Below are 13,953 nucleotides of genomic sequence, written 5' to 3'. Positions count from 1 at the left end.
ATCTGGAGCGATGAAACAGTGAACTACAAGGTTCTTCCTCTGTGAAGACTGTGCCCTGATCGTCCCTTGCATTCCTGGGTGCAGAGAAAAGGATTGTCCAGCCCTACTATTTGTGCCCTGTGAATGATCTGCGCTTTGTAAATAAATAAGGACTAGTATGTGACTGTTTCATAGCTGGAAGTGGGCTATGAGGTGATTAAGATATTCAAAGGTTAATATGAAGTATGTGTACTTGGGCATCATTACTTCAATCAGTATTTTCAAATGTGCAACTGTTATGCCACTAGAGATTTTTAAAAAGTGGGCAGCTGTAATGATTTAATGCAACATCTCTCCTGGAACAAGGTGCATGTGACAGCACTGCAAGCCCAAAGTTTGGAATCCACCCCAGCATATTTCAGTGTGCTAGCTCTCTAGATGTTACAATTGGTCTAATTCTGTTTTAATGAGAATCTCATCACAATTACATTCTACATGCAAAACAAAAACATCAGGAGATCTGGGAATCAGCAAAAGATAGATCTCAATCTCAACCCAACTCACATGTTACCTGGCCCTCAGAGGAGAGGCCAGTTTCAGAGAAATGCCTCATTTCTGCCCTCTCCCAGGAACACTGTCTGACTCACTGGTATACAACCCACAGGTGGTTTCACAGTCCCATGTGAGGAACAAAACCAGATACTTTGACACCATTTTCACCAGACTGTTACTTGGACTCAGTGAAAATGGAATCAGAAATTCAGCTTCACCCTGAACTGCTGAAGCTACTGAAAGCTTTTCTATTGATGCACCTGGGCACTGCTTCAGCATCCAAACTTGCCTGCTCTCAAGTGACTGCACCAGGATATGCCACCTTCGGAGGTCTCTCCATTTCCCTGGACTAAATTAGTTACTTTACGGACACCATTATCTGGATTTCTGTGAAACTATCAAGTTATACACGATGTCTTTCAAGGCATATTAAAATGTTAGTAATTTCCCTGAGACATATTTTGTACTTCATTTATACATATTTCAGTTATATATCAACCCCCAAATTAATGGAATTGAGCTGCCTGTACTGAATAGATGTTCCCTAACACAACAGACAATGTGAACCACATCTCTGCAACAGCTCAGCTTGTTATTGGTGGTGAATCTGAGGAAACAGACTTCATTCTTTGTGAATAAAATCCCTTGTTGGGGAGGAATATCACAAATCAAAGTATTTTTCTAGTGAAAAAAACACAACTATGTTCTTATTTCTAATTATTTCTATGATTCTTAGTAGATTTAGCTTCCTGCTATCTGTGTGTTCTCTTTTTCAGGCAAACAGGAGAATTTACTACCATCACAAAGCTGTCCATTGTTTCCATTCATACTGTATCTGCTGTTAAGATGATATGACTATTGAATGAGACATAGACTCCATAGTGATTGAGAGAGTGTTAAATCTTCAGAAATGGCAGTGCATGTGGTTAGATACTGATATGGAATAAATAAAGAAATAGCAAGAGGTGGACAACATATAAATGTATAAGGAAAAGCAACTTAAATAACTTAGCCAGATGGTAAATACATAAATCAGAGGACCTTTGGTTTTAATATTAAAATTCAAGAAGTGACAGTGTTATATTAATAAAAACACTGTATTAATAAAATATGACTTCTAGAGTAAACAGTATACTATATTCACACGGAAACATATTTCTTTTATACAACACATTATTTTGCTGATGCAAGAGTATGTTGCAAGAATACGTTAGTACTCTTAGAACAAAACGAAACAGCAAAATAATGGAGTATATTATATTAACATACAGTAACTAATGTAAAAAATACTCTCCTGAATTGACATGCATAGTTTTTTCAGGTTCAAATGATCTAATTATCTGACTAACAGTTGCAGTGAGACCTCTAAAAAATTATTAATATTACCAACAAATGTTCCATAAAGCCTGCAATTGTTCAGACCATAAAGCTACAGGTCCAAGATGAGAAACTGTTTCTAGAAGCCAGCCATGCCTATTTAATACAGACAGCTAAATATAACCTCAGCCATCAGGCAGGGAATGTGGGCATTTGCATCAACAAGAAGAGGGCTGTCTGATTTAAGACGACTCAGCTCCAGGACTGGATCCTGATACCTTTGATAAGAGACACAGGCTCTGGAGCTGCACTGCTTGTTTTCCTGGCATCTTCTGCTTCAGCCCCGTTTGTTTGTGTGAGCTGTGGAAATGGCTTTCACCTGGACTGTCTGCTGGGAAATTCTCAGTGCAAACAGACTGGCAATATAGCCCTGCACAACCTCCCAATGCTCACACTGTACAGCAGCACCGATCACATGGAACACGTCCAGTTGCACCGCGGCTGCTCCTGTAGAGCTGCCCTGGCAATGAAAGGAGGGCAGAAAAATCACAGTATTTTTACTGAGTTGTCTCCTGGGTTCAGAACAGAGTTGAACGAGACCCCTGGCCACACCTAAATGCTCAGTTCTTACGGGATGCCTGAAATGATTTAGTGATGGAAGACGCAAACGCCTGTCTCTTCCATCACTATAAACACTTGCAACCTCACTGTGGAGGCTCAGCAAATGCTCAAGAGCAAATCTTTTCACAAAAGCCTTGATGTGAAGCAAAGAGCTTGATTGTGAAGTAGGCAGTCAAATCTGTGCTCCTCCTGTGACTGACACCCAGAATAGTAACAAAAATACTCACTTTCACTACAACGGTGCTTCTTTTAAGGGGAAACAATTTTCACTATCATTTTGTAGTTGTACAACCTTATAAAATGATTAGTATAATCATATTGTTCGAGTTCTGACATTTATATTAATGATACAGTTATAAATATTTCGCAAAGAGTTAGTGAGCAATTAATAGATGCTAAAGCCAGGACTACAGAGCGGTAGAGAGAGCCCTGGGTCAATGAGTAATGTCCTAGTCAAGCCATTGAAATGGGTTGTCATTGCACCAGCTTTAGCATTTGCTCAAAAAGATTTTTCTTTCAACACAGACACACACACAGAGACACACATACATACGTGTCAGCTGGCTGCAAGATAAATCAGCGCTCTCCAAGAAGCTAGCATGAAAAAAACCCATTGCAAACCCTACTTTTCCAAGACCTCTCAAATCACCAGAGAACAGACCTACTCTGTATCCTGCATACTTGGATGACTGTGCGAAGGACAAGTGTTCCACATTTCTCTGCGTGGATTCATACGAGCGCACCAGCTGCTCTAGCTATAGGGCACGGACCCCCTGCAAATTCAGCAGCTCTGCAGAGGCAGATTACAGAGCCCTCATAAGCACATAACATCAATGCTTTTTCCCCCCATTTTTTTCAGTACTTAACAGTATCTCTCTCACTGCGATTTCTGTACCTAGCTCCTCAGAGCATAAGGTGCAGAGTATTCAGCAATGAAAATAGAAGAAATACATGCTTGCAAACTGCCATCTGGTCAGGTTATGGAGGGCTACATATTTCAGCCTTGACTGCAAGCACAAGTACAGAGAAACCCTTTCAAAAGATTCTGTGTTGTGGAATAATTTCTTGGTTAACAGGAGATAATGAGATTTCCTTCTCACAATGCACTGTAGAGATCCAGGACAACAAGCTTGGTGGAACGGTCAGTTATGATGATCTGTCTTTGCTGGCCAACTTGAAGGTCTTTCTCCAAAGAAGAGGAAAGCTGTGGAAGAACATTCTGCAGTGATCCTGATTTCCAAAAAAGCTCAGCAGGAGAGGTGGCAATAGAAGGTCACAATTTGGTTGGGAATTGGCTGGTCCAAACTATTTGAGAATCCATGGCCAAAAATTCAACTGTGCTGCGGTATGGACATGTGGGGTGAGAAGACAGTAGATAAAGGAGGGCAAATCAAACAAAGTAAGTCTCTAACCTGAATTTCTCTGCAAGTTCCCTGTCGATCAGACAAAGAGGAGCAGGTGGTCTGCCCAGGAGGCAAAGATGAAGACGCCTTAACATTTAGTTCTGAACAGCACATCAAAAATGTCATAAGATCCTAGGAATGACACTCCTCTTTTCCTTTGCACTGTATGTGCCACCCTCTGGCACTCACTGGTGCCTCCCTTCACCAGGTCGCATGGTGTTGAACCAGCGTTTGCAACTCACACTTTTGTGTGTGAGACACAAGAACAAAATATCAACTAGTGAAAAAAACCCCATGGTGCATCTTTTCACCAGATGGACAGAAGCTTCTTGTGGAAAGCACCCACTTTCCTGCTGGAAGAAATCTTTTAAATACTGAAGTCTGTAAGAGCAAGAGTCCATCCTGGGCTTTTGCTTGGAGATGCAATGCTCAAAGCATGCTGTAACTGGAACTCCAGAAGGGAATAACCATCACAAGAGAACTAAGAAAAGATCTTTTACAGCTATCAGAGATAACTTGGAAATGATAGATGCTGGCATGCTCAGGGACAAAGCATTTTGACAGGCAAGTAGCACATCCAAGTACTTATGGACATCTATAGTTAACCCCCTAAAGTCATTTAAAAGCAAAAAGCTTCTGATAAAAGAAAAAAAAAGCAGAATTATTTGTTTATTGAGTGCTTGACCCAGGTGAACAGGTACACAGAGTTAACTGCTTCTGTTTCATAACAGACAAGGAAATACAAACATATTCTTTACTAAAGCAGAGCTCTGAAACTGAAGTTAATGCTAACTTCGAAGTGCAATTCCACTTGAAGGAGTGGCTGTAAAAATGGCATTCTCCTACTCGAAAGATCTATTTCTTGTATGTTTTCTGGGTCACATCTGCTTATTTGAAACAAGATTTTTTAGGATTTTTAATCCTGTTAGCCTGCAGACCAAAGACAGCAAATGGAAAGTGAGAGAGGCTCCTGAATGCCAGCCACTTAACCCCACTCAAAACAGAGGGGATGATCAGGTGTCAAGAAAAAGCCTGAGATTTGGCAGGCAGAATCCTTACGGATGCTGAGGATGCACAAAAAAGAAAGGAAAAAACCTGGGTACTCAGACTCCAGGTTGCATATGGGAGGCTGGCTGCTGAACAAGATCTCTTTTCCTTGTAAACGGAACATATTTGGTGTGAAAAGCCCTGAAAGACCACACGTTCTTTTATCAGAAACCTCTGAGAGTGCAGTGCCATTTCACTTTGCCTAGAGAATGACAAAAAATAGCCAGGAAAAGAGTCCTTCCAGAGGTCACCTGGTCCCACTTCCTAGTCTGAGGCACTGCCAGACTCATGTTGCTTGCAAAGGGTCCATCTCTCTCTTTTAATATCTTTATTAGAGGAAAAGTCAGTTATTTCCCTTTGTAGGATCTGACTTGGCTTTATAGAGCAAGTATGACAGGGTTCAGCAATACTTCAAAACCTGTGAAATAACAACAGTAATCCAAAGCACATGTCACATTTTTATCATTCACCAGCTCCTGAGTTCAATTTGGGTTTTTCTCAGGCTCCCAGTTTCTTGCTGGCGAACTCCTAGCTTTCCAAATGTAAGAAATTATTATGCTTGAATCATCTTGCCCATGTTTCACTTTGGTTTCTGCATGTCTAATCCTAAAGGCAGGGGAGCTGGGACTGGCAGAGCTGCCCTGGACATGGGGACCTGTGCAGCCACCAGCCATGGGGCTGATGCTAGAGGCACACATTGCACTATCCCCCCACAGGGTGGGTGGAAAAAATGAGTATTGGGAAGAATAAATACAGCAATGACTCACAGGGGTTATAGGGCTGAAACTGAACACAGTGAAGCGAGATATTTTTGTTCTGAAAAGGAGCTATGTGAGTTCAAAAGCAGCACTGGAAAAGGCCTTTTAGAATGGGTTCCAAAAAGCCATGGCAGTTAAGAAGGTTTTCCCATTTTCATGGTTCCCTGTTCAGAGGCACACAGTTCAAACTGAGGCAGCAATGCATTTCAAAAACCCAATACCATTTCCCTCATTAACCTGAAAATCCTGAAGAGATCGGGCCTCCTATTTTTATCATTAAACTAGAAAGTTTAAAGCACTTTCTGCATGTCCAGTCTAACGTTTGCTAATTCACCTCTATATGAATCTCCATCCATTTGCACCCAAATTCCGATTGTATCAAAGGAGGTTTCCTTACTTTACTGGCTCCCATGACTCCCGCTCAAAGCCCCTGTGAATTGACTGTGCAATTGAGGACTCCATCAGATCGACATATCTAACAACAAGTGGAGCAAACAGGTCTTGGAGGTGTTTGTGGAATTTTCCATTGCACAAATTATCTAGAATAGATAAATAAAAGTATAGTAAGACACTACTGTTACTACAACCTCTGTAACAAACCACAGTGTGGCACTTCATCACACAATGAATTTGTCAGTCAACAGGAAAACTTCAAGAACATAACAGGAGCTGGCATCAGGCACCAATGCTCATGACACAGAGAGCAGGAATGATCTTACTCCAAACAAATAAACAAACAATGAACCTTCTTTTCCATTAAAGTCAAACTTACAAATACATTATCACTTCCTGTGAATAAAAACTGGTGTAAGAAATACAGCATGGCAAACATTATGGCTTTAGCAGGTGGGAGAATAATTTCTTCTTTGGTTGCTCACTACCATGATGCTGGAACTTGCTTTCTGAGGATGAGTCCCTGGCTTTTTTCATGTAGTCTTAGAAAGTTAACTGGGGTCCTGGTCTAGGACCTAGTTAAGGCAATGCCAATTTAGCCACCAGCTCCCCAGGGAAGGGTTGGATTACCCAGAAAAGTGCCAAATCCTCACAAGGGTTTTGAAAGCATGGGCCCAAGTGCTTCAGAGAATAGTCTCATTTCACAAAGCACTGTTCTTCTGAACTACTCCTGCTTCCATTTACTTTACTATTTTACTCCCTTCAATAAAATCATACAGCAGGGACCGGTTTACTCCATGCTAAATAAATGCAGTACACACATATAAAACAATACACACATTTAAAGACAACGAGATAGAATACCCGATTTCCTGCTTATCAAGTAGCCATTACCAAGAGACTTGAGAAGATGAAGCAAAATACAAGTTCAACTTCCCACCTTTGACTGAGGTGATTTAAGGGGTGTGCTTTTTTTCTAGTGGCAATGGAATAAAATCAAGCTGATGCTAAAAGAGTGTGTAAATGTGTAAATCTCTACCCATCTCAGTTCTCTGTGAAGTAGGGAGAGGCTGAAAGCATTATCAGTAACCTGAGCTGCCCACTGAAGAGAAAATGATCAAAATACAAAATACATACAGTCACTACGGAGGGAATCGTTTATGAGTTGAAAGAGCGGGAAGCTGTCCCAGGTGTCTGGGGGTTGCACCTCTAATGCTGCATCCATATCCACTGCAAACAGGGACAGGAAGGTCTCCGCATGTTCAACCATTAGGTCTGACCACCAGGCAAAGGCCTTCAGAGTTGGTAGAAAAAGATAATAAAGAAGTGTATTAGTTCTAATAAAGCACAGGGAAAGATGTTAGGCCACATATCTAAAAAAAAAAAAAAAAAAAAAAGGTGCATCCCATGGAAACTACCTTTATTGTAAAGAGAACAGTGCTTTGGAGCACTAGCCTGCATGGGCAGTGCTAATCACAGAATTAGGCACTGCCGCTCTAACACAAAGGTTTCTTGTAGTGGATCTCTTCAGACCTCCACTGTAAAGGCATGCAGCTGTAATGTGGCAGAGAAGGTTTCATCTGTTCAATTTACAATAAATTACTTCATTAATCATTAATGATGCTAATTAGCAGGAAAAAATCAACTAATTCTTATTTCTAAAGTACTGAAATTTGGGAGTTTCTTCACTGTGGTTATGGGTTTTCTGACGTGTTTTTCAACAGCTTAAATTTTACTTAGATTCACTACTTGCATTTGTCTTGAAAAACTAGAAGCCTGAGACATTAAAATCTGTCCTAAATAATTCATACTCTGTTTCAAAGGTATTTCAAACATCACCAGTAAAAGTTATTACGGCACTGTTCATTTTACATGGTTAGCTAACACACTACAACCTTCATGATGCTACTGATTAGGAATCTATTATAAAGCCCCCCTACTGTCAACATGCCAAGGTAAAAAAAAAATATCTACAGCAAGCCTATATTTTCACAGAGGCAGGAAAAAAATATGTCTAACCTTGAAAACCAAAAAATATCAGTGAGGTAACTCATTCTCATGCACATGGGTCCTTAAAATTCTCTGTGCGGGCTCTCTGAGGTGACATTCAGATCATACATGGCTCAGATGTGAATGCTGCGAATGCATGCATGCGTGTTCAGTAATCACTTCTGGCTGGGAACATGCAATATGAGAAGAGCTGTCCATAGGACCATTTGCTGTCATTTTGAAGTGATAGGAAATTAGTGACTTAAAGGAGCTAAGGAACAGCTTTGCAGCACTGCGAGAAAAAGAAACCTCTAGCATAGGCACAGGAGTGGAGATGAAACAGAAGAGATTGGGAATGGAGGAATCAGTTTGAAGAGGAATTGCCAGTCAGGGAGGGGCATTTTCTGCAGGTTTTAGCAGATGTGAGTAAGCAGAATGGGTTTTCACTCTCTCAGGGTTCAGTTCTGATTCACTGATGAAGAACTGCACTGATGTGCACAGCACAACTCCAGCTACTGGGTCACTTGGTCATGGAGAGGGAACAGCACCGCCAGAACAGGTTACTGCCCTTTGATTTTTCCTGTTTTGGTTAGACTTGCCCAGCTACCAGTGATACTGGCAGGGGGTCTTTGGAACTATTTCCACTCCTTCAATCCTTCAAAATATAAAGCAGAGTGACAGTACCCTGGTATTATTCCATGAGATTATATAAAATTGATGTGAAGGCATGGATAGATAGGGCATTGCACTCAACATTCTCTTCCCAGAGCACATCCAAGATGTAAAATAACCAAAATAACCACATGACCCCCAAACTAATCTTAATATTGGGCCTGCCCTGTAATGGGGGTGAAGATGTGGACAAGGTGAGCTGTGCCATGAAGGCACAGCTTCAGTGTCTGCCCGTGCCTGAAGTGGCAACATCAGCAGGTGAGTGTCCAAGTGGTCATGGCATGGGGCCATGAGGTGGCTACAGCAGAGTCCTTTGCAAACTGTCCTCAGCTCCAGGCCCATGGACGAAGCTGCCCAGCTCTGCTGCAGCAACTCCTGCTTGGGGATGCTCAGGGGCGCAGTGGTAGTGGTGACAGCGGCCTTGGGTGTCTGCAGAGTTGTCACTCTGGAAAAGACAAAACCATGGCGAGGGAGCCTGTGTGGGGCTGTGATGTGGGGCAGTGCTCTTCAGCTCTTCTCCACATTTGGTGCTGGTGTCCAGCCAGGCACAGGGCTGGATGCCTGTGAGTGCCATGTTCGGAGGCATCAAACCGCTGAGAGACCACAGAGGAAGTGAGAACATCAAGATGCAGGTGTGCTCCTGATGCCTGCTCCAACCTGCTCACAAAGCACGGGTGGGAAAGCAGCGCTGCTGAGCAGTGGGGCTGTGCAGGGTCCTCTTAAGTTAGCAACACCCAGCTGTGGTTTTCACGGAGGGTGCTGGGACTCTGGTGCAGGGAGGGTCCCTGCTCTGATGTGGTTTCTCTGGCTGTGCCTCTGCCTGCCTAGAGCCTGCCATGCTGGCACCCACCAGACACTGCCCACAGGTCTGCAGCCATGGAGCAACCGCTACCAAGGACCAATGGCAACTGGCATTTTGGGGGAAGGGAAAAGATGGGAGGCCAAAGAATGTCTTCTGTAACAAATCCCAACATAAACACTTCAGAGTCCAGCAATAAGAACCTACTTCCATGAAAAGGGAAAAAAAGAGCTATTTAAAAAAAACAAAAGCATGTGATCATTGGTGGAAAAAAAATATGCCCAAACCAGTAACAGTTTCTCTTTTGCTGGAAAAGTCAAATTTTAACTCCATAATTCTCTAACTTATGTCAAGATCCTCAACCTCCTCCCTAATTTCTGTAAGCAGGATTGGTAACACCATACTTAGAAAACGTCCTTCAAGATGGTAACATTTCATTTATTTACCATCTACTTACCTGCTTTGCTTAAATAATAATGTAAAGGGGGGAAAAAAGTGTGCTTTCTAGTCAAACACACCTATTATTGTATATTTTACACATGGATACACATGTATATATGTATGACCTCCAGGAGTAAGGATACATATATACATATACACATACATATACATAGAGAGAGAAAACACAAGTTTAAAAATAGGTGAATGGCATTGTCTCTGGCATTTGTCTTCAGTCATTCAGACAAAGGGAAAGAGAGCTAGGAGGCATCTGATGGGAGAGATGACATAATGACAGAGACCTCCCGCTCCTAGATTACAGATGTAGGCACACGGATTTGCTGTTTCTGCCTGTGCTGGGTTGCTTTCTTCTTATGGGTAAGACAAACCCAACTGACTAGACACAATACTCCTCTTGTAATGATTTTTGAACATGCTGTGAGTATTATTTTCTACATTCTCATTAGGGAGTCTGCCTGGATGTCCACATGGGGAAAAAAGGGGCATGTGTTAATTGCAAAAACTATTGTTTTTCAGTAAAATAAGGCATCTCTTCAGTAAGCAGTGGAACTTAATTTTTTGCTGAATAACCAAAGTAGACCAAAGAGTCACACCTGGCAGGTCAAGCCTTCTCCAGGTGAGTGGCAACATATAAAAAAAAGTCACCTGGAATTATATGGCAGGGAAAAAAAAGTGTAATACCTCAGCAATGTTCATTGCACAGTGACAGCATAATGCAGCTACAATGCATAAATAAAAATCAGTGAACAAACCACCCAGCCTCTTCTCTCTCTTCCTTGGGTGCAATTCAAAGTGTGCAGAGCTGGCCAATTGCCTGTGCACTGCTGAAATGCCACAGCCACCCTCAGGACAGGGATTCAATAACGCACCGACAGTGTGCCGGGCTTCTGGAGAGAGATGGATTTCATCCTTCCAGGTCACCATTCAGAACAAGGGACTGGGATGCCTCCTATCTGTGTTGGCATTAACCTTCTGTCTCTAATCAAAACCTTGTGACACAAAAGATGCTGGAGAACAGTTCTGAGCCTTCCTCCTCATGTGAGGATCTTGGCAGTGTGGCTGGCTGAGTGTGACCAGTCCTGGAACTGCTTCCTCTTTTCAAAATAACCTGTGTTTTAAAAAACAGCTCCTTCCCAGCTGGTTGTACGTCCAGCCTGTGCTGGTGAGGAGTGGAATAAAACAGTTTGTGCACAAGCACAGTGCTCTCAAGCACTCCTTGCTTTAGTAAAAAGGAAATTTATTTCACTCTTCACCCCATATATTCTCTCTCTACATATAAATACTGTATATCCAGTACAAGGCACATACAGACAAAACCAAAGGAAGACCACTACCATTCTAGGCACTCGTGTAGTACTTAGTCCATCTCCACCACAGTGTACTAGAGGTCAGGTGAATGCAAACAACAGGTAACAACAGGCTGAGGAGCGAGTCCAGGCAGGTAGGGTTGTGTTGGGATGTAACTGCAGCGCTCATAAAATATACCCATTGCTGCATGCATGGACTGGACTGCTATGCCACATTTACCCTTCTGTGTCAGGCTACCCGCTCCGCAAGCAGCCGACCCAAAGTTGCTGTTACATTCCTCGGTCAAAGTTAGTGAAGCGAGGGCAACCCGGGTAAAATCCCAGTAGGAAACATGGCACTGAGAGGGCATGCACGGAATATGACAGGAGTTGACTCGCTTCATTCAGTTTAGTCACATACCTCTTTCCCCTGCCAGGATCATCCAAGATTGAATGAACAGTAGAAAAACAGGGAGGAAATTTAAATATGTAATCAGGCATTAGTTGGGTTTTGTGGATTGCTGTGTATTATCAATAAGTAAAACTATACTGCATATTTAATACACACTGGAAGGATTTTTAGGTGATTGTGAAATTGTTTATCAAATGCTCTTAATGCAAAATATTGTGAGTATATCTATATATATATATGAATGGGAAGGAAAGAGAAAATAGTGAATGAGTGCTACAATACCTACAGTCATAAACAATAACTGTTCACTCCGAATTTTAAAATTATTAACTTCTCAATACGCATTCAAGAGCACCAGACTTACAGAGAACTCAAGGCTCAATCCTGCAAGTACTTACAGGGGTATGCAACATCACCTGCTCAGGCGGAAGTGTCCTGAAGTGCTGAGAGCAGGATTACAGCCAGCCATGCCAGCTGCCTGTGGGATCAAGTGTTTCCAGGATCAAACCTCACAATTTTCTGGTGTATATTTGACTATGACATGGTTTCAGTGGTTTTAAAACACAAATCTTTCTGTTAAGGTGCTTTGAAGAGTTAAAAGTGGTTGTATTAGGCGTTAGATAACCCAGACAATGAGTAACAGAGCACAGTTCATCCTAACCTCTGTGACTAGTAATTGAGGTATTCCCAGTAAGTCAAGGCAGAAGAGGCCAACAGAAAACCAGGTGAATTAATCGTGTACTGAAGGGGCCCAGGGAAATCCCTGCAAACAACCTGAATGCTCAGAAAGGGCAGAAAGGAGAATCGTTCTGTTTTGTTGCAGTTTTCCTTGCTCCCCTCTGGACAGCAGGAGCGGAAGCTGAAACAGGGACCCTGCTCATGCTGGCTGGAGGCACACACAAAGAGGTCATGATTTGGAAATACAACCTTTCTGGAAAGTGGACAGGCTTGCTCTTGCATGTAGTTGGTGGTGAATATTTTGGCCAGATTCAGCTCCTGCTGGCACTGTCAGAAACGCCGCAGACTGACATCGAGGAGAGCACAACTCAATTAATTCCTCCTTTAGCCCTCCTTCCCCTCTGAAAACACATTCCTCCTGAAGTGCCTTCATCATACTTGAGCATCATTATTTATAAATACTTTCAACTTTTGAAAAAGATAACCCAGCACCAGTTGGGAAGACATCACACAAATATACAAAGCTCCCACCAGATCCTGTGGAAGACCTGCAGGACACAACCTCACCAGGGACGCTGCTCACCTCTGCATGGTGCTCTTCGTTTTGCTGTAGGACTTCAATTACCAACTCTGCCAGACGTATTGTATCTTCTAACTTTTTAGCTGGTGTGACTAACCGGCCTACATTCTCTGTAGTACAAGAACTCGAGTTAAAAGGAAGGCAGGGTGAAAAGCTAGATGTACAGTAAGTTATTTGAGAGGTTAAAAAAAAAAAAATCCCATAATATTCTACAGCTTTAAAGATCTTTTCATGCATATGTTAAATGCTTATATAATTAGTACTGAGCAAACCAGAAAGCCACATTCATTATTATACTATGAAAATGCAGTGCTCCAGCTCCAAATTCCACGATACTGTCAAAGTTGGTTTGCTTAATGGTGGCACTTTATTAGCTCAAATAAGAACATCACATTCCCTAAAGACAGCATCTGGCCACTCACATATGAATGCGTATCCTTCGACATAGATGATGCTATTACAGGAATCACGTCTATATTATTTAAAAATTCTTTTAAGAAGATCAATTCAAACAAATCTGTCTGCACTTGTAATAAATTGTCAGACTCAAGCAATTTAAATGTCACCTGCTACTAAAAGCAAAACTCGCAGGTCTGCCTTGCTCCAGGATTTAACTCCACAAGGGTCAGGAGCTATGCATGCTGGAGGGAGTGGAAACTGGTAAATCCCACGTTCATAGGTAAGATTTATATGGGAAAAGAGATGCAATTTTACAATAAAAATCCCACAAAACAAACCAAAGAGTTTAAATCCTGGAGCTTGGTGTTTAGCTATGTTGAGTTATTTTGTAGTGTTTTCTGAAAACTATAAAAAATAATTAATTCTATTCTTCCAGGTAATTTATATTATTAATAACACATTAAAAATATGAGGTGCTAACAATATAACATTTAGAGCATTTCACTAGAAATAATGTAGAGGTAAAGAAAATAATCACATTTTCCTTGAACCACAGCTTCTGCAGAGCTGACCACAGACATGTCTCTCTGGTTCACACCCCGGTCCAGT

At 41.9% G+C, this 13,953-nt stretch overlaps 1 protein-coding gene across 31 annotated transcripts in view; it reads right to left on the bottom strand.

The window, feature by feature from the left end:
• CADPS (calcium dependent secretion activator) overlaps positions 1–13,953 on the bottom strand; it is a 210,941-nt gene that overhangs the window by 44,226 nt on the left and 152,762 nt on the right. For 22 of the 31 annotated variants that reach the window (XM_048315787.1, XM_048315790.1, XM_048315795.1 and 19 more), the window contains 4 exons: positions 12,949–13,055; positions 11,697–11,705; positions 7,208–7,364; positions 6,075–6,216 (listed from right to left, as the gene is read on the bottom strand). In XM_048315787.1, coding sequence (XP_048171744.1) covers positions 6,075–6,216; positions 7,208–7,364; positions 11,697–11,705; positions 12,949–13,055 — 415 coding nt within the window. The remainder of the gene's footprint in view (positions 1–6,074; positions 6,217–7,207; positions 7,365–11,696; positions 11,706–12,948; positions 13,056–13,953) is intronic. The other 9 variants (XM_048315788.1, XM_048315800.1, XM_048315813.1 and 6 more) reach the window with 1 other exon arrangement.

Source organism: Corvus hawaiiensis, chromosome 11 (genome assembly GCF_020740725.1).
Source record: "Corvus hawaiiensis isolate bCorHaw1 chromosome 11, bCorHaw1.pri.cur, whole genome shotgun sequence".
NCBI lineage: Eukaryota > Metazoa > Chordata > Aves > Passeriformes > Corvidae > Corvus > Corvus hawaiiensis.
Note: the sequence above shows the minus strand (reverse complement) of the source record. Positions and strands in the feature narration are given on the sequence as shown.